General features: G+C 44.2%; 1 protein-coding gene across 5 annotated transcripts in view; it reads left to right on the top strand.

Annotated features, from left to right (window-relative positions):
• The window catches only part of OSBP2 (oxysterol binding protein 2), a 333561-nt gene that overhangs the window by 309793 nt on the left and 2130 nt on the right, over window positions 1-21638 (top strand). For 3 of the 5 annotated variants that reach the window (XM_033956742.1, XM_033956741.1, XM_033956745.1), the window contains one exon: window positions 12284-12504. The exons of 1 other annotated variant lie outside the window; for it this stretch is intronic. In XM_033956742.1, the coding sequence (XP_033812633.1) occupies window positions 12284-12504 (221 nt within the window). Of the gene's footprint in view, window positions 1-12283; window positions 12505-14828; window positions 14967-21638 lie in introns of those variants that run through there. One more of the 5 variants, XM_033956743.1, reaches the window with a different exon arrangement.

The raw sequence follows: 21638 nt of genomic DNA, 5'->3' as shown, positions 1-21638 counted from the left end.
TAAACAAGCGATTCACATCTATCCGTTCCACTCCACTCAGTATTTTATAGACCTCTATCATATCTCCTCTGAACCATATCTTCTCCAATCTGAATGGTCCATCTAGCCCAGTATCCTGTTTCTACAGTGGCCAATCCAGGTCACAAGTACCTAGCAAAAAATACAAATGCAGTGTTCCCCCAGTCATTCGCGGTCGGCGGTTCATGGTCCCGGTCAATTATGGTATTTTCTGACCGCGAACCACCGACCAGGAGAGAACAGCTGGAGAGGCAGGAGAGAGCAGCCGGAGCGCCGGCAAGTGAAGGAAATCACTCACTGTATGCTCTGACCGCCTCTTCCTGCACTAAAGTCAGGCCTTACCAATCAGGAGCTGCTTTATACAACGGACTACTGGCCACTCAGGCAGCGAAGATAGACAACCAAGTCTCCAACCTATTGACAACAACCCCAGACTACAAGATGTTCAGAAAGGAAATAAAAACTATACTCTTCAAGAAATCCCTTAATAAAGCTTAATACTATGATAAAGCTTAACCCCCCTCTTACCATCCCCTCCCTAACTCCAGATCCTACTTTTCCCTCTCTTGGAAACCTTCTCTGATCTAACGTTGTAACCCTTCTTCCATAACTCTTTTTGTAATCCGCTTTGAACCGAAAGGTAATGGCGGAATTTAAATCTGTAATGTAATGTAATCAAGCACAAAAACAAAGGTACTCAACTTCCGAGGCACTGACTTTGAACGCATGGGAGATTTTGTCCATCGGGCACTGCAGAACCAAGCTGAGACAGATAATGTGGAGGCTATGTGGTCAACCCTGAAATCTACCCTACACGAATCAACAAGCCGCTACATAAAATCAGTAAATAAATGGCAAAGGAACAATAAACCCCAATGGTTCACCGCGGAAATCTCGTACCTCGTTAAAGAGAAGAAAAAAGCATTTATATCCTACAAGCAAATGGAGAAAAGGGAAGCCAAACTAGAATATACAGCCAGGTCTACAGCGGTCAAAACAGCAGTTAGGGAGGGCCAAACTTCGAGTAGAAGAAACTCTAGCAAAGAACATTAAGAAGGGGGACAAATCCTTCTTCAGGTATATTAGTGACAAAAAAAGGAACACAGACGGGATAGTACGCCTTAGAAAACCAGACGGGAATTACGTAGAATCAGACTCCGATAAAGCTGAACTACTGAATGAATACTTCTGCTCTGTCTTCACCTGCAAGGCACCGGGTCACGGTCCACAGTTGCAGGCTAAGCAAAGCGCAGAAGACCCGTTTCAGAATTTCGAGTTCACACCTGGCGTCATTTACGGCGAACTGACAAGACTCAAGGTGAACAAAGCCATGGGACTGGACAATCTGCACCCCAGAGTGCTCAGAGAGTTGTGTGATGTCCTGGCGGAACCATTATCCGTGCTCTTTAATCTCTCCCTAAGTAAGGGGAAAGTCCCCTTGGACTGGAAAACAGCTAACGTTCCACTGCACAAAAAGGGCTGCAGGGCAGAGGCTGCAAATTACAGACCGGTGAGTCTCACATCAATAGTGTGTAAACTCATGGAAACACTAATCAAACGTAAATTAGACACGATCCTGGACGAGGAGAATCTACAGGACCCCAGTCAACATGGATTCACCAAGGGTAGATCCTGCCAATCCAATCTCATCAGCTTCTTTGACTGGGTAACAAGAAGGCTGGACTGGGGAGAATCCCTGGACATCATGTACCTAGACTTCAGTAAAGCTTTTGATAGCGTCCATATCGCAGGCTGTTGAGCAAGATGAAATCGATGGGGTTAGGAGAAATACTAACTGCATAGGTCACTGATTGGCTGAGTGGTAGACTTCAGAGGGTGGTGGTTAACGGTACCATCTCTAAAACATCGGAGGTGACCAGTGGAGTACCGCAGGGTTCAGTCTTGGGCCCGCTCCTTTTCAACATATTCATAAAGGGACCTGACTCAGGGGCTTCAAGGTAAAATAACATTATTCGCTGATGACGCCAAACTATGTAATATAGTAAGCAATTGCAATTTACCCGATAGTATGACGCAGGACCTGCTTTTGTTGGAACATTGGTCCTCGACCTGTCAGCTGGGCTTCAATGCTAAGAAATGTAAGGTCATGCACCTCGGCAACAGAAATCCTTGCAGAACATACACCTTGAATGGCGAGACCTTAGCTAGGTCTTCAACAAAATGAGATTTAGGAGTGATCATTAGTGTAGAAATGAAAACTGCCAATCAAATGGTGAAGGCTTCATCTAAGGCAAGACAGATGCTGGGTTGTATCCATAGAAGTTTCGTCAGCCGGAAGCCTGAAGTCATAATGCCATTGTACAGAACCATGGTGAGATCTCATCTAGAATACTGTGTGCAATTCTGGAGGCCACATTACCGTAAAGATGTGCTGAGAGTCAAGTCGGTTCAACGGATGGCCACCAGGATGGTCTCAAGGCTCAAGGATCTCTCATACAAAGAGAGGCTGAACAAATTGCGGCTCTACTTTTTCGAAGAACGTAGGGAGAGGGGAGACATGATTGAGACGTTTAAATATATCACCGGACGTATCAAAGTGGAAGATGATATTTTCTGTCTTAGAGGACCAACGACCACAAGAGGGCATCTGCTCAAGATCAGGGGCGGGAAATTTCATGGCGACACCAGGAAGTATTTCTTTACCGAAAGAGTGGTTGATCATTGGAACAAGCTTCCGATACAGGTAATCGAGGCCAACAGCGTGCTAGATTTTAAGAGTAAATGGGATGCCCATGTGGGATCCCTAAGAGGGTAGAGTTAAGGAGTTGGGTCGTTAGGAGTGGGATCTCTAGGAAAGTAAACCTAGGGGGGTGGGTCAGTTGGGTGGGCAGACTTGATGGGTTATGGCCCTTTTCTGCCGTCATTTTCTATGTTTCTATGTTTCTTCTTGAATTCAGACACAGTCTCTGTCTCCGCGATCTCTTCCAGGAGACTGTTCCACACATCTTCCACCCTTTCTGTAAAAAAGTATTTCCTTAGATTACTCCTTAGCCTATCACCTCTTAACTTCATCCTAAGCCCTCTCATTCCAGAGTTTCCTTTCAAAAGAGACTCGACTCATGCACATTTATATCACGTAGGTCTTTAAACATCTCTATCATATCTCCCCTCTCCTGCTTTTCCTCTAAAGTATACATATTGAGATCTTTAAATCTGACCCATATTCCTTATGACGAAGACCACACACCATTTTAGTAGCCTCCCTCTGGACCGACTCCATCATTTTTATATCTTTTTGAAGATGCGGCCTCCAGAATTGTACACAATATTCTAAATAAGGTCTCACCAGAGTCTTATACAGAGGCATCAATACCTCCTTTTTCCTACTGGTCGTACCTCTTTCTATGCACCCTAGCATCCTTCTAGCTTTCGCCTTCACCTTTTCAACCCGTTTAGCCACCTTAAGATCATCACATACAATCACACCCAAGTCCCGCTCTTCTGTCGTGCACAATGGAAAAAAGATATCACAGCAACTGGAATCCATCAATGCTGGCTGACTATTGTTAGACACTGTAACGAGATGCACCAGACAAACATCAGCAGGAAAACACTTTTAGCCATGGCAAACTATCACAGCATATCAGAAACATCAGAAACTTTGTGAATTAAAACATGTTATAGTCAGTTAAAAGTACTATTGTGTTTCTCAAAATTCCTACAGTCAGTGGGGAACTATATTTGTACTTTTAAAAAATTTTTTTTAATTATTATACTTTTCAATCATTTACATTTGCCATAATAACAAAAAGAAAAAAAGGCATTCTTAAACATATTTACCTTAATCATTTCCATACATAATTCCTTTTCAAGCCCACAAAGATGGAGAGACATACTAAACTTTCAGATCAAGATTTAAAAGTAAAGAAAAGGAATAATTTCAAGTTCTACCCTTGTGGATCTTGATATATTCCTAACTTAATAGGGTTTATTCATTTTCTCCTCAATATTTCTCAGTTGTGAACATAAAAATCATCATTCATAACTAATAAGTCACTTCTTTTCTCTAGCAATTAAAAATTGTTGCAATTGTATGGGATCCCAAAATACAAATTCAGGATCTTGTAACTTAACAAGACACTTACATGGGAATTTTAAATAAAACGATGCCTCAAGGGCTAAAACTCTAGCTTTTAATTTCAGAAATTCTTTTATCTTTAATTGAGTAGCTCTAGAGACATCTGGAAAATCCTAACTAAATCACCACAAAATTTCATTAACCTGTTTTTAATAATATCTTATCCATCTCACTCATACATGTTATCACCAGGGTGGACCGAGTCTGGATCATATCCTGACTATCTTCCAGAAACTCTGTCAAATTAATTTTAGTTGATACCAAATGGTCCACATCCTGGGCAGATTCTAACTTTTTCTGAGGAACATAATAAAAATTATTAATAGGAAAATTCTCCGAATTGGGTAATCCCAGTATTTCTTTAATCCCAGAATTTCCTTAACAAAATTTTCGGTGTGTTACTGGGAAATTAACCAAGCAGAGATTCCTTGCTCTATATAGATTTTCCATTACTTCCATTTTAGAATGTATCACTGTAGAATCCTTAATCGCAGATACTGAGACAGCTTGAAGTGTAGTAAATTGAGCTTCCACCACATTTAACCTTTTATCCAAATAACCCAGGTTGGAATCCACATTTTCAAACTTTTGAGAAACAGATTGTAAAAATTCTACTGTTTGTTTCACTGTTGACCTGAAAAACCCTTCCACTCTAGAAATACCTAACCATAAATCTTTTAAAGTAATATCTTGTGTTTATATAAGAATATAAGAATTGCCATCTCCGGATCAGACCCTGGGTCCATCAAGTCCGGCGATCCGCACACGCGGAGGCCCCGCCAGGTGTACCCTGGCATAGTTTTAGTCCCCATATCACTGTATGCTTCTCAAGGGAGATGTGCATCTAATTTACCCTTACCCGTATCACTCTATGCTACTCTTAAGGAGATGTGCATCTAGTTTACCCTTAAATCCTAGAATGGTGGATTCTGCAATTACTTCCTCTGGGAGAGCATTCCAGGTGTCCACCACTCGCTGCGTGAAATAGAACTTCCTGATATTCGTCCTGGACCTGTCCCCCCTCAGCTTCACTCTATGTCCTCTTGTCTGTGTCACACTGGACATTGTAAATAACTGCTTTCCCTGCTCCATTTTGTCGAATCCTTTCAGTATTTTGAAAGTCTGGATCAGATCCCCTCGCAGTCTCCTCAAGGGAGAATAACCCCAGTCTCCTAAGTCGTTCCTCGTAGTCCAGGTTCTCCATACCTTTCACTAACTTTGCTGCTCGTCTCTGCACCCTCTCTAGCAGTTTTATATCCTTCTTTAGGTATGGAAACCAATGCTGGACGCAGTATTCCAGGTGCGGTCTGACCATGACTCTGTAGAGCGGTATTATAACTTTCTCTGATCAACTTGTAATTCCCTTCTTTATCATGCCTAGCATTCTATTTGCTTTCTTCGCTGCTGCCGCACATTGCACCGACGGTTTCAGGGTCCTATCTATCAGTACACCCAGGTCCTTTTCCTGTTCGGTCTTTCCTAGAGTTACACCTGACATACTATACTTGTGATCTTTATTTTTTTTGCCTAAATGCATCACTTTGCATTTTTCCACATTAAAATTCATCTGCCATTTATCTGCCCACTTCTCCAATTGATTCAAGTTGCTCTGGAGTTCCTCACTGTCCTTCTGCGATCTGGTTGCCTGGCATAGCTTTGTGTCGTCTGCAAACTTGATGATTTCACTGGATGTTCCTTCTTCCAGGTCATTTATGAAAATACTAAATACCAAGTACCGAGTCCTGGGGTACACCGCTAGTCACTTTTTCCCATTCTGAGAATTTCCCATTTATGCCCACTCTCTGTTTTCTGTTCTCTAGCCATTTGCCTATCCATTTTAGTATATATCCCTCTATTCCATGGCCTTGTAATTTCCTGAGAAATCTTACATGTGGAACCTTGTCGAACGTTTTCTGAAAGTCCAAGTATACAATATCCACCGGTTTTCCACTATCAATTTGTCTGTTCACTGTCTCAAAAAATTGAAGTAGGTTCGTCAAACATGATTTCCCTTTCCTGAAGCCATGTTGACTGGCTCTAATCAGGTCGTGTGTGTCTAGGTGCCGGACTATCTTTGATCAGCGCCTGAACCATCTTTCCAGGGACAGACGATCCTTTTTAAAATATCGGCATGACGTTCGCTATCTTCCAGTCATCCGGTATCTGTCCTGTTTTGATTGACAGGTTGGCAAGTTTTTGCAATAGTTCTCCAATTTCAAATTTCAGTTCTTTTAGGACTCTCGGATGAATTCCGTTTGGTCCAGGAGATTTATCATTTTTAAGTTTGTCGATCTGGTGGTAAATCTGGTCCAAGTCCACTTCTACTGTGGTGAGGCTTTCCTGTACGACTCTCTTGAACACTTTCACTGTGTCAGGTATTGCTGCGGTGTCTTCCTTTGTAAAGACAGACGCAAAGAAGGAATTCAGACTGTCTGCAATTTGTTTGTCATCCTTGATGCACCCTTTTCCTACCAGGTCGTCCAGCGGTCCCACCGCCTCCCGTGCAGGTTTTTTTCCTTTTACATATCTAAAAAAGGGCTTGAAATTTTTGGCCTCTTGCGCTATTTTCTCCTCGTAGACCTTTTTAGCAACCCTCACCGCCTTGTGACATTTTTTCTGATCATCTCTGTTTGTTCCAAGCTTCGGATGTTTTCGTGCGTTTCCATGTCTTAAAGGAGTCCTTCTTTTCATTTATGGCTTCCTTCACCTCTTTGGTAAGCCACGCCGGCTCTCTTTTGCCTTTGGTTTTCTTTACTTTGGACATCCGCAGACTTTGTGCTTCCATGATAGTATTTTTTAGTAGGGACCATGCCTGTTCCACCGTTATGACTTTGTCCAACTTTTTCTTGATCCGTTTTTTCACCATGGCTCTCATGCTGTCGTATCTTCCCTTTTTAAAGTTTTAAGTCGTGGTTGAGGTTTTGGTACCTTTCCCTTTCCCAACATCAAGTTTGAAGTTGATCATGTTATGATCACTCATCCCCAACGGGACCGTGACTTCTACTTCCTTTGCCGGACCCTTAATGCCATTTAGGACCAAGTCCAAGGTGACATTTCCTCTTGTCGGCTCTCCTACCATCTGTTCCGAGAAGCAGTCCCCTAGAACTTCCAGGAACTTTGCCTCCTTGCCACAGTTGGAGGTTCCCAGGTCCCAATCTATCCCCGGGAAATTGAAATCTCCCAAGATTATGACATTACCTGTATTACATTCTTGTTTAATTTCCTCCATCATTTCCGAGTCTGTCGCCTCCCTCTGTCCCGGCGGTCGGTAGTAGAGGCCGATCTTTATGTCAGCATCGTTGTGTCTGGGAATCCTGATCCAGAGGGCTTCCAGCTTCTTTTTCTCTTCCGCCATAGTCTCTCTCACGGATTCTAATCCTTCCCGAACATATAGGGCAATACCTCTACCTTTCTGCCCCACTCTAACTTTTCTGTACAGTTTGTATCCCTGTAGTACTTTGTCCCATTTGTTTTTGTCATTCCACCATGTTTCTGTTATGCCAATGATTTCCAGTTCGTCGTTTTTTGCTATTGCTTTTAACTCTCCCATTTTGTTTTCCAAACTTCTAGCATTCGTATACATACATTGGAGTTCCCTTTGTGTTACCTTCTTGGACTTTTTAAGCTTAGCAGTATCTACTGTTTCTTCCATGGTATCCTTTTCTGCTGCTGTGTTGTCTTCCTCATTTGCTTTGTGGTCAACCCCTCCCGTGTCTGAGTAGTTGTCTGTAATTCCTTCTACGGGGCATCCTGTCGCCCGGGCCATCGACTGGTGGTCAACTGTCAGCTTTCCCCTTTCCTTTAGTTTAAAGCCTTCTCTATAGCCCTCTTCATGTTGCCTGCCAGTACTTTTACTCCTTCCTTGTTGAGGTGCAGTCCGTCTTTTCTATAGTACTTTTTTTTTCCCCAGAATGCTGTCCAGTTGCGCATGAAGTCAAAGCCTTCCTCTTTGCACCATCGTCTCATCCAGGCATTGATTGCTTGCAGTTCCCCTTGTCTCTTTGCATCCGCTCTTGGTACCGGGAGGATCTCAGAGAAGGCCACCTTCACCTCCCTGATCTTCAATTTTCTTCCGAGTGAGCGGAGCTGTCCCTTCAACTCTTCCCTGTCGTACTTCCGTCCGCTCACATCGTTGGTTCTCACGTGGATAAGCACAGCAGTGTCCTCTCCCCCAGCGCTGTCTATGATCCTGGAGATCCTGTTGGCCACATCCTTCACTCTTGCTCCAGGCAGACAGATGACGATTCTATCCTCTCTCTCTCCTGCGGTGTGGCTGTCCACATGACGTATGATGGAGTCTCCCACGATGATCCCCATCTTCTTTATTCGGGGGTTCCTTGGGGTCGTAGGTCGACATCCATGGTATAGAACCAATCTTCTCCCTCCTGTGGTACTCTTGAGGTTGTTTTCTGTTCTTCGGGTGGAGGGACATCCCCATTCAGTCTCCCTCTTACTCCTGGTGTGCGATCACCCCTTATCTTGCTTCCGTTCCTCCAGAATTTGCAGGGGTGTCTTCTCTTCTCTCGTCCAGGCCTTCTTCCTGAATTGTTCGAGTACAGTTCTCCACATGCTGTTGGTGAGCTTCCTCGATGTATCTCTTAGCTTCTTAACCTCGTTGTTTGGACTGTACTCCACTAGAAGCTTCTCCTGTTCGCGGATTTCTTCTTCAAAGGTGAGGAGTTCTTTTAGTCTCAGCACTGTGTCCTCTAGCAAGCTGGACCTTCCTTTTCAGGCTATCCAGCTCCATGCAACGACTGCAAATGAATGCCCGAATCTCTGAAGGGAGGTAGTCATACATGTTGCAGCCGGTGCAGAAGACTAGGAAGCTCATTTTCTTGCTTCCTTGGTCGTCCATCTCTTGCTCCCCTTCTGCGTTGTCTGAGCGAATCAGTTGTGAACCTTCTGTCTTTGTCAGCTGGACATTTTCTGGCTTCCTGGTATTTGTCTTTCCGTATGTTGTGAGTCTGCTTGTGTTACTATGTTAGTGCTAGTGAGTGCTTGTTTCCCCTCTAGGTGTGTGAGGGAGTGTGCCCTGTTGCCTAGCTAGCTAAAGACTAGGGCTTGTAGCTGCCTTCCTGTTTGGCGTGAGTTTGCTGGTGTTGCTCTGCTGGGAGTCCTAGTTTCCCGGCTCCTTCTAAGGCTCCTTCGCACAGGCGCTCTTGCTAAGGTGAGCGCCGAACGGCTGCGCGCCATTGGCTCCTCCCTTTTTAAGGGGAAGCTTGGATGATGACTCGGTGGGGGTGGGCAGAGCTTACTCTCGCCTCTGACCCTGGATCTCTCTCTGCTTTTCCTTTCTTTCTCTGCTCCCTGCTCTTATCTCCCTACTGCTGGCTCTCTTTCTCTCTCTCTCTCTGCTCCCTGCTCGTTTCTCCCTTAGTGCTGACTCCTGCTTCCTCTGATAGTGGTTGATCCTCTACTGCACTTGAAAAATCCAGTGCCTTAGGAATTTCAGTAAAAATTAGCTTACTTGTCTGAGTGGAGGATACCACATACTCGGTGGAAATAGTAGGATTAGTCTTGATCCCACTATCATTCGGTACTGGGGGAAGAGGAAGAGTTCGATCCAGGAAACTCATTGAGGCACCCGATATAGATGAATTCATGTCAAGAGCAAAAGCTGAGGGATTATCCATTAATAATGTCAAATGCTTGTCCATGGGTCCAGTTACAGCTGGCGTTGAACTTTTAGGCTTAATTTTCCTTTTCCCCATATTTAAGCTAATCAAATAATATAATATGACCTTAACTTCCAGCTCCCTTGCTCCATGTGGCTCGAAGGGGCTCCCAAGGGGCATAACATGCCCCTTAGGGCACGCTCTGCGGCCGCGTGCCACAGCAGCAGCGAAGATTTAAACTGGTGGAGACGGACCCAGTGACGTCAGGGGTCTGTCTTTTCCAGTGCCTGCAAGGCAAGCACCAGCCAAGGCAAAATCGGCAGTTCAGCTGCTGCGGGAAGCTCCGGGGCAGCAACAAAGTCTCCTGAGGTATTCCTTTGATAGCAGTAAGCTCCCCTTGTACTTTTTTTGAAGGGGTTTATTATAATTACCAGTTTGTTTTAAGGAAGCAAAACTTTTGGAAAAATTTGTTGTCCAGTGAAGTATAAGAACATAAGAAGTTGCCGCTGCTGGGTCAGACCAGTGGTCCATCATGCCCAGCAGTCTGCTCCCATGGCGGCCCCCAGGTCAAAGACCATTGCCCTGAGACCAGCCCTACCTGCATACGTTCCGGTTCAGCAGGAACTTGTCTAACTTTGTCTTGAATCCCTGGAGGGTGTTTTCCCCTATAACAGACTCCAGAACAATGTTCCAGTTTTCCACCACTCTGGGTGAAGAAGAACTTCCCTACGTTTGTACAGAATCTGTCCCCTTTTAACTTTAGAGAGTGCCCTCTCGTTTTCCCTACCTTGGAGAGGGTGAACATAAGAAAATGCCTTATTCCTAGTGGTTGTCAGTTTAATACACTGTAAAGATGGTAGTAACAACAAACAGCATTGTGAGGACCACAATGATAATTCATGATTCTGTATGGTAAGTTAATTGCTAAAGTAGAACCTAAATGCCTTGAATACCAGGTATAAAAGCTTGATAGAGATTCATGCGGAGATAGGAAGCCAGTGTAGCTCCACCAGAAGTGGTGTAATATAATATTGCCTCTTGTTCATGACCAAGCAAGCTGCAGTATTATGCACTAATTAGTCAGCTTTAGGGAGACCAAAGAAATGTAGTAGATTGGTGAGGCAAGATTTCCCTTGACTAAATCCATGTTAGCTTTGTCTCATTAATCTATGCGTACGTATATGTTCTGTCATTTTGTTCTTTATAGTAGTCTCTACCATTTTGCCCAGCACCAACATCAGACTCACTGGTTTATAATTTCCTGGATCACCTCTGGAACCCCTTTTAAAAATCACTCTCCAGTATTCCAGTACCATGCTGGATTTAAAAAATAAATTACTAATTACTAACAATAGCTCTGCAAGTTCATTTTTCAGTTCCATCAGCGCTTTTGGGATGTCCAGGTGATTTGCTACTGTTCAGTTTGTTAAATTGACTCATTACATCTTCCAGTGTTAGAGATTTGTTTCAGTTTCTCTGACTACTTGAGATCTAGTTAGGTAATTGGAACCTGGGAACAGGATTCTGGGCTTGATAGACCTTTGGTCTGTCCCAGTATGGCGATTCTTATGTTCCTAATACCATTTCTGGCATTGGTATCTTCTCCACATCTTCCTTGGTGAAGATCAAAGCAAAGAATCCATTTAATCTCTCTGCTATGGCCTTGTCTGAGTGCCCCTTCTACCCCTCGGTAGTCTAGCAGTCCTACTGATTCTTATATTGGCTTTTTGCTTCCAACACAATCTCCTTTTCAAGGTTTCTCTTTGCCTTTCTTTTCAGCGCCATTCCTTATGCTGTTTCCTATTATTTTAAGTTGGTCTTTATTCTTTTTTCTGAAGGCTTCTCATTTAGCCCTCGTAGCTTCCTTCATCTCACTTGTTAACCACACCGGCTGCCTTTTGGTTGGTCTTCCTCCTTTTTTAATACATGGAATATTTCTGGTCTGGTCAATAACATCCACACTTGATATAAATTTTTGACCTTTGCAGCTGCTCCTCTAAGTTTCTTTTTTTACCATTCTCCTCTTGTTATTATAGACTCCTTTTTTAAAGTTAAATGTTGCTGTATTGATTTCCTTTATGAAATTTGATCACGTTATGATCACTGTTATCATGTGGCACCAGCACCATTATGTCCCACACCATTCATGCGTTCCACTAAGAACTAGGTCAGTTCCTGAACCAACTGCTTCATAAAATACCGTTTTAAATGGAGGGTCTTCCAATATGGTATTCGTTTAGATAAATTCTGAGCTAACAAATATGGCTTTTGTACTCAGGATTAATGAGCATGGCAGCTTTTACTGTAAATCATTCTGGCTATTCCTCTCCTTCTAGTGGCTACCAAATTCTCTTACTACTAGGCATCCTGATGACAAAGACCAGAGTATCCCATGCATTTATAAGAACATAAGAATAGCCTTACTGGGTGAGACCAATGGTCCATCAAAATTTCTGTAGCGCTACTAGACATATATAGCACTTTACATCAAAACATAGAAGAGACGGTCCCTGTTCCAAAGAGCTTACAATTTAGCCTCCTTTCCTGACAGGGAGAATGCAGAAAAGATGTACTGCTTCTCAGAGCTGGCACTGATGTTGAATGAACCAGTAGAGAAGATTGCACCCACAGACAGCAGGCTTCGCCCTGACCAGCGGCTCATGGAAAATGGCAAGTGGGATGAGGCAAATTTGGAAAAACAGCGACTGGAGGAGAAGCAGCGAGCTGTGCGACGCCAGCGGGAAGTGGAGGCGGTCCAGGCCTTGGAGCATGGTGAGTGTCTGCAAGCTACTTAGCAGAAAGTACCAGAAGCAACAGCAGTCTCAGTGGTACGCAGAGCATAGGATAGAAATATGGGAGAACAAGATCAGGGGAGCTGCAGTTTATATCAGATATATAAAAACATGCAGATGTATGGGAGAGACGACAATGCACAGATCCAGGGACGTCACATCACGTACTAGGGACACAACAATCAAGGAGAGCACAGAGCAGTCCTAGAATAAACTGCTTCACTACATGTTTAGCTGCTGAATATATTTCTAAGCATGGCCAGCATTTGACAGCCACAGCAGAATATTGATCCAATAGAATATATACATATTGTAAGCACAGAGATATTCCAGTATGGCTGTATCCAGCAGCATCCAAGCGCATGTCTTCTGTTAAGTATTGCCCGATAAAAGAAGTATTGCGATAATCTGAGCTAGTTACTCTGAAATATTCAGGCAAATTCTTGAAGATTAAGGCAATCACTTAGAACAGGAGGAGAGTCATTCATGCCGGCTGACTGCCTACAGCACATGTGTCAAACACAAGGCCCGTGGGCCGAATCCAGCCCATTTGGCTATTTTATGTGGCCCGCGCTTCAGGGCCGGCATTACGGGGGAATAAACAGGGTTTCACGATGTCGCCTTGCTTTCTGTTTGAGCCCTAACCTGACAGCAACAATAGCACTTGTGGGCCATGTTGATGGGCTTGTGCATGTCGGCAACACAACAAAAACTACCCCAGCAACGCACCCCATTGCCAGCCAGTAATTTACACCGCCGGTGTGATTGTCAACTTGCGCGTGCCGGCAGCGCAGCAGATGTGAATTTAACTGTGCCGGCCCCAGCTGGGAAGCATCGCTGGGGCCTGCACAAGTTGACACCACACCAGCGGTGTAAATTACTGCTGAAGAGAGGAGGAAGCCAGACATAAGAGAAAATTGAGGTGAGGGGGACGCTGATTATAACCGTAGGCTTGCCCTCTTGATTTCCACCTCCCCTCCTGACTTCCTCCTCCCGCTCCACCTCCCTACTGGTCTGGCCCAGCAGTACAATGTGCGCAGGGGTGGGGGAGCATGAGTACCTCTCCTGCCTCCAGTAATATTCTGCAAAGCTGCAGTGGTGAGGGAGAGAGACGACAAAGGTAGGGGGGAATTATTTGATTTTCAATTTAGTGTTTGAATTGTGTCAATTTTGAGAATTTTAATCTGCTCTCTTTTGCACTGCTCAGGAAGAAATACATTTATTTGTTTTTCTCTGGGGTTGTACTACATGCAGAGTCTTGAATCTTAGGGTTTCCTTTGTATATCATAGTACTTTTAGTTTGTGGTCCTGTATTTGCCTAGGGGTTATCTGTGTTCAGGTAGGAATGAATGTTGAGAAGCATACAGTGTGTTTTGTGGAGTTTAATTTTGTGGTTAAACATTATCATTTTGTATTAATAAGATTATATTGTGTGTGTGTGTGTGTGTGTATATATGAAAAATGAATGGAAAAAATTGTGTTAAAATGAATACTATTATGGGGCGGGGTCTGGGGCGGAGATTGGCAACTTTGCCTGTGTTTTGGATTTCGAACCCTTAGTGTGATTGAGTTTGACACCCCTGGAAGTCATCCGGTGCAGATGATTCTCCTCCTGGCCGACGTCTCTCCTCTCCCCGCACCTCCCAGATACCTCTAGCGAAGTTGGTCGCGGCCAGATGGGCCTCTGCGCACTTCTGGCCAGGGCACTGGATTTAGTGTGCCACCAGCTGGAAAGTTTGTGAGACACTGACTTAGAACCACCACATTCTATGAAGTAAGAGCCTGATCTAGACATACTGCACCGTGTGATCCAATACTGAATTGAGAACTCCAGCATAATGTGTGATTATAAGACCCTGATTTAGAAGTAAGACATTGGTACAGAAGAATAACCAGTCCTGCTTTTAAAATAAATTATCGTGTGTGTCCTGCTTAAGAAAGAGTAGGACATATAGAGGGATAGTTAGTACAGCTTAATTTACCATGGGAGTGGCTAATTCAGTACTGAAAGTTAGTAATTCCCACAGTAAATAACACAACTTGCATTCAACCTTGCCAGCTGCATTAGTTTTCTAATCTAATCTAGTATTTCTGAGTTGCCTTGTGCCTAAACAGGTTCATGGTGACTTACAATGTAAGGAATTGTAGAATGTAGATAATGTTTGTTATGTTATTTTTCTTCCTTGGGAGCACTGATCCACCAACATCTGACTCAGGGCCAGATTCTCAAAACTTAAGGTGCCTTTAACGTGGTCGCATGCATTTTATCATCGGATTATCAAAATGGCTTATTGTGGTCTTTAGGGAGCTTTCCAGGAGTCACCGACACTGCCATGCAAATCAGATCTTCTATACTGAAATGAGCACTCCGGTGGATTCTTAAAATCGCTGAGCCATTCTCCAAGAGCGGCGTTGGTTTTGGCAACAAAAATCAGCAACTGGTCTAGGGGTGCCAATACAGTGCCAACACTGTTAAAAGTGTATCTTGTGGCGTGTGTTTTGACTGTGGCTAATGAAAAAAATATATATTTATGATTCTCATAAATTGTAGTTACTTTTTTTTAATGAGAGTGGTAAAAGAAATGTTTCTTGAGCACATGTATTATAGCCCCCCTCAGCAGCGGGAGAGATGCCTGAATTCTCCCGTCACCAGCCAACACCCCCCCCCCAGCAGTGGGATAGATGCCCAATCTCTCCCACCGCCAACCAATACACCTCCCCAGCAACAGTAGAGATGCCTACGCTCTCCCACTACTATTCAACACTCCCCCCTCATACCCCCAACAAACCCCACTCTCCCCCCTTACCTTACCTTACTTTAGATGGCTGGCTGGAGAGAGGGATGCCTACTCCCTCTGGCCAGCTGGCCTGCCTCTTCAAAATGGCGTGTCTTCCCCTCCCCGGTGCATTCTGGGATGCACCGGTTAGGGGCCTGAGGCTCTGATTGGCCCAGGTTGTTTAAGGCCCCTCTCATTGGCCTTATACATTTGGGCCAATCAGAGCCTCAGGCTCCTCCCCAGATGCACCAGGAAAGAGCCTAAGGTTCTGATTGGTCTAGGTTGTTTAAGGCCCCTCCTATGGGGCTGTCGGGGGGGGGTTGGTTGGTAGTGGGAGATATTGGGCATCTCTCCCACTGTTTTGGGGTGGGATTTTTTTCATTTATTCTGCGCATGTGCCCATCACTGTCACCAACGATGGGCACACTACTCTCCGCCAACTTTCATGAGTGTTTTTTGGAGACTGACTTGCTTTTTTAAAATTGCTACTATAATGGCTGCGATAGTAGCCTGTTTTGTTTTTTACTATGTGTTGTTTTGGGTTTTTTTGAGAATCTAGCCCTCAATGCTCTCTGGAACCATCCTTAAAAGACACTAGATTTTCTAATACTAGTGCATACCTATGAACCCTATCCAGTCAGATGTCCCTCGGTAGACATCCCACTGTCCCCTATATAAAGAAAACCCTTACTTCCCTTCCCCCATCCTACTGGGCCTATTCTTAGTATCTAACAGTAGAGAAGGGAACAAGACAGGAGTAAATCCCCAATTTATCCTGCCCCCATGCTGCCAGATTAAAAATGGCACTGGTGAACTCTAGTGGTAGTCTTGTGGCACTACTTCTAGGGGGTCAAGTTGCCAAACACAAGTCCATCACTGTCTCATCCCCTTCCTGCCCTGCAAAACACCGGGGTCAGGGCCAGTAGGTCATGGGGGGGGGGGGGACAGTGAGATGTCTATTGGAAAGGGGAGTCTGATCTGGGTGCAGTTTTTAGTAAGCAGAAGGTCAGGGAAGGTATGAGTATTAGAAAGGTTCCTGCCACTTTAAGATGCTTCCAGTGAGGAAAAAAATAACACCATATTAAGCTTGCATTATTTTTCCGTGAATAACACAGCTTGCAAAGTTAAATGCAAATTATGCTGTTCTATATGCACAATAATTAGAAACTTTGCATGCATTTGAATCTCATTAGCTTTTATTGTGGTAAAATAATGTGTGTTATGATTTTAAAAAACACATGTTTTTGTCATTTGGCAAATATCAAGCAATATTCCCTTAGTGCATGTTAGTCGCTGCCCTCATAATCGCCCCCTTTTCAATCTGACCATACAAAGAAAAATCTATTTGACTGAATTTCACAGATGACCAGATCTAATATATTGTGAAGAACAGTGTTGATAGTATGGTGGATCAGAATCTCCATACTACTTGCTCTCTACTTCTCTCCTTCCTTTCTGCTCCTTCCAGTATCCTCCTCTTCTCTTCTTTCCCCTTTGTAGGGTATTCTTCCAGTTCTCTTGGTCTCTTCTCCATCTACTGGTGCCCCATAATGTATCATTCCAGTGCAACAGGTGAGACAATCTAGACAAATAGGTTCTATACCAATGGCATGCCATATGCAGAAAGAATACACTCTGGATTTTTTCTGTGACTCTCTTGTACTTCACTGGGAATTGTAGCATCACCCAACAGTTTTTCCCTTCTGCACGCGTGCCTGAAGAAGTGTTTCTGTTCTGCTCTCCCCTTTTTCTTATTTTATTCAATATTTTCATCCCTTTTCAGGTTTTCTTTGCACTCAGAGCGATTCTTCAACTCTTCCTGCATTTAGAGCACACTGACTTCCATCTGCAGCTGACAGGCTGATCCCAGAGGGTACCTCTTAGCCAGACTGCATAAGTTTCTTGGGAGCTCAGGTCCATCTCCATGCTTTTTCTTCCCCTTGCCGAACTGAGATTCAAGCGCAGGCCATTTGGCCTACCTAGGAGGCTCAGTGGTGTCTCACAGGGTGCTGGCTGCATTTTTCACCTCCACCCTTTCCTGAGTGCGTCTTATCGATCTGCGAGGGTGGAGGTATGGTCAGACACCTTGTATAACTGTAGTCAGAAGATCAGTATTGAAGAGGCATTCCAAGTATGATGCAGTGAATTTCTGATTCCAGCTATTGTAAGAGAGCTGAGGCAGGCTGCAGCACATTTCCAGCACAGGTCACAGTGAGTAAGTCTGTCATAGCCTGTGAGGTGGTTCGGGGAGTGCTCTGAATTTGGCAGTTTTTGAGGTATTCCCCCATCTGAAAAATTCTAAAAATAAGGTAGAGTCCCTATGGGCCAAAATTCCAGGAACTAATGGAATGAAAATGAAGATCGTCATCCACTACTAATCCCCAGGGCAGTCCGAAAAAATGGATGGTGAAATGACGGACAAGATTAAACACAACTGCAAGGGAGGCAACGCAGTTATCATGGGTGACTTCAATCATCCTGGGATAGACTTGAACCTAGGCACCTCCAGCTCCAGTAAGGAGATCAAGTTCATGGATGCTGTAGGCGATTGCTTCCTGGAACAACTTGTCAAGGAAAATACAAGAGGAAATGCAATTCTTGACTTAATTCTAAATGGATTACGAGCACCAGCGCATGGTGTAGAAGTAGAAGGGACGCTGGGAAGCAGTGATCACAATATGATCCGCTTCAACCTGGACACGGGGGCGAAACATCGATCCAGAATGACGGCCACGGCACTGAACTTCCGAAAAGGAAATTACGAAGGGATGAGACCGCGTATCAACAAGTGATCCAAGAGGAAAAAGAACAAGGAACCGACGTGGCTCACTGTAGCAATCAGAGACAAGAAGGCTTAATTTAAGGAATGGAAAAGGTCCAAATCGGATGAAAACTGGAAAAAGCACAAGCAACATCAAAGCAGGTGCCATAAGGTGGTGAGAGGGGCCAAAAGAGACTACGAGGAAAAAATAGCCAAGGAGGTGAAAAACTTCAAGCCATTCTTTCGATATATTAAGGGGAAACAACCCGCGAAGGAAGCGGTGGGGCCATTGGATGACCATGGAATAAAGGGAGTGCTAAAGGAGGACAAAACAATCACTGACAAACTGAACACATTTTTTGCATCTGTATTTACTGAAGAGGATATCCACAACATACCAGAAGCTGAGAGGCTATATACAGGAAACGAAGAATGGAAACTGACTGAGTTGACGGTCAATCTAGAAGAGGTATGCAGGCAGATTGATAAGCTTAAAAATGATAAATCTCCTGGACCAAATGGCATCCATCCGAGGGTAATCAAGGAACTGAAAGGGGTTATAGCTGAACTGCTTCAACTAATAACCAATCTGTCGATCAAATCGGGAAGGATTCTGGAAGACTGGAAAGTGGCGAATGTTACGCCGGTCTTCAAGCAAGGTTCGAGGGGAGATCCGGGAAATTACAGACTGGTGAGTCTGACCTCAGTACCGGGAAAGATGGTAGAGGCGCTGATAAAGGACCGCATCGTTGACCACCTTGACGGACACGATCTGATGAGGACCAGCCAGCACGGCTTCAGTAAAGGAAGATCTTGCTTGACGAACTTGCTGCACTTCTTCGAGGGAGTAAACAGGCAGATAGACAAGGGTGACCCGGTCAACATTGTATATCTGGATTTTCAGAAGACGTTTGACAAGGTCCCGCATGAACGACTGCTTCGAAAAATTGCGAGCTATGGAATCAAGGGTGAAATGCTAACGTGGATTAAAAACTGGTTGGCAGATAGGAAACAGAGAGTGGGGTTAAATGGACAATACTCGGACTGGAAAAGCGTCACGAGTGAAGTGCCGCAGGGTTTGTTGCTTGGACTGGTGCTCTTCAACATATTTATAAACAACCTGGAAATTGGAACGACGAGCAAGGTGATTAAATTTGGATACGACACGAAGTTATTCAGAATAGTGAAGACACAGAAGGATTGCGAAGACCTGCAACATGATAAACACGCTTGAGAAATGGGCTGCGACATGGCAAATGAAGTTTAACGTGGATAAGTATAAGCTGATGCATGTTGGTAACAAGAATCTTATACACAAATACAAGATGTCCTGTGCAGTACTTGGAGAGACCCCCCCCAGGAAAGAGACTTAGGAGTACTAGTCGACAATTCGATTAAGCCGTCCACGCAATGTGTAGCGGCGGCAAAAAGGGAGAACAGAATGCTAGGAATGATTACAAACAGATCGGAAAAGGTTATCATGCTGCTGTCAGCACTGGTCGTCGTACTTAAAGAAGGACACGGTACTACTTGAAAGGGTCCAGAGAAGAGCGACTAAAATGGTTAAAGGGCTGGAGGAGTTGCCGTACAGTGAGAGATTAGAGAAACTGGGCCTCTTCTCCTTTGAAAAGAGGAGACTGAGAGGGGACATAATTGAAACATTCAAGATAATGAAGGGAATAGACTTAGTAGATAAAGACAGGTTGTTCATCCTCCTCAACATAGGGAGAACGAGAGGGCACTCTCTAAAGTTGAAAGGGGATAGATTCCGTACAAATGTAAGGAAGTTCTTCTTCACCCAGAGAGAGAACTGGAACTCTCTTCCAGAGGCTGTTATAGGGAAAACACTCACCAGGGATTCAAGACAAAGTTAGACAAGTTCCTGCTGAACCAGAAAGTAAGGTAAGGCTAGATTCAATCAGAGCACTGGTCTTTGATCTACGGGCTGTCGCAGGAGCGGACTGCTCGGCATGATGGACCTCTGGTCTGACCCAGCAGTAACAATGCTTATGTTCTTATGTTTTCCGGCTACAGGCTTGCCCAGCCTTCTGCCTCCCATTCAGCTCCCTCTGCCAAAAAGACGCAATGACGCCAGACCAATGTATGCCCCTCTTCGAATAAGGGGCAGACTTTCAGCGTTCCTGCAGGCCTGGAAACGCATTACATCCAAGTAGTGGGTTCTGGACCTTATTTGGTCAGGCTACAAACTGTAATTTGGACAGCCTCTGATGGATTGGTTAGTGGACTCTTCTGCCCAGACAAAGCGGTCAGAGTGCAAGCCACTGTTCAGATTGTTGGATATTCAGGCCATAGAGCCCGTGCCACCTGAACTCTGGGCCCAGGCAGATACTCCATATGCTCGGACCTTCACCAAGATGATGGTGGTGGCAGCTCACTTGAGGAAAATGAGTATGCAGGTGCACCCATACTTGGACGTTTGGCTGATCAGAGCTCCCTCGTTTGCCAAGAGTAATAAGAGCACTGTGGATCAGGTGATCTGGATTCTGAGGACCTTGGGTGAATTGTGAATTACAGAAAAAGCAGTTTGTTACCCATACAATCTCTGGAGTACCTGGGTGTTCTGTTCGATAAAGCAGCGAGCCACATCTATCTTCCAGAGGCAAGCAGATAGAAGCTGTGTGCTCAGATTTCTTCTTTTCTGGACAAGGCAGCTCCATCAGTGTGGGACTATCTTCAGGTCCCTGGCATTCATTGCTCTGCCGCTGGGCTTCACATAAGGATGCTTGCAGATCTCTCTTCCATGGACTCTGGAGGCCAGAGCCAGCATAAATTGGTGGCTCCTTTCACAGTCTCAATAGACATGCCATTGTGGATTGCTTCCTGGGTCTTTGTGATGACAGATGCCAGCCTTTGGGGTTGAGGAGTCCATTGCAATCATCATCTCATCCAGGGTTGCTGGACCCCCTTCTCAGAAGAAATAGTCAATCAAGTTGGAGTTGAGGGATGTGGTTTAGCAATAATCCACCAAGATTCTTTGCTCTCTAAGATAGAATTATCTTCCCCTAGCAGTATCCTAGAATCTATTCAATTTAAAATAAAATCCAACTCTTCATTAGATTATTTACTATTTTACCTCCCCCCCTTCCAGTTAATAACTAATCATTATTCTTACTTCAATCTGTTAGTTTTGATTTTTGCACTTCATCCCTCAACCCCATCATCTTAGGAGATTTTAATATTCATTTTGATGATCTTAATAATACTTTTACGTCAGATATTTTTACTCTCTTAAAGGATTTAAACCTTAGCCCATTGGTAAACTCTCCCACGCATATAGCAGGGCACACTCTAGTCATGGTTCTTGTTCCATCACCAATCAAAGCTTACAGAAAAAATAGTTTTCCGTCAAATCTCAGATTTTGTAGAACAAACAAAAGTGCTCCATCCAAACCAAACCGGATTCCATCAACATCATTCCACAGAACTTTCACTTATTGGGTTGACCACTAAAATTCTCGACCATCACCAATCTGTTTTACTTATTTCTTTAGATCTATCATCGGCATTTGACACGATAGATCATTTGAGTGAAATTGGCATTAAAGATCAGGTCCT

The sequence above is a fragment of the Geotrypetes seraphini genome, chromosome 8, assembly GCF_902459505.1.
Source record: "Geotrypetes seraphini chromosome 8, aGeoSer1.1, whole genome shotgun sequence".
NCBI lineage: Eukaryota > Metazoa > Chordata > Amphibia > Gymnophiona > Dermophiidae > Geotrypetes > Geotrypetes seraphini.
Note: the sequence above shows the minus strand (reverse complement) of the source record. Positions and strands in the feature narration are given on the sequence as shown.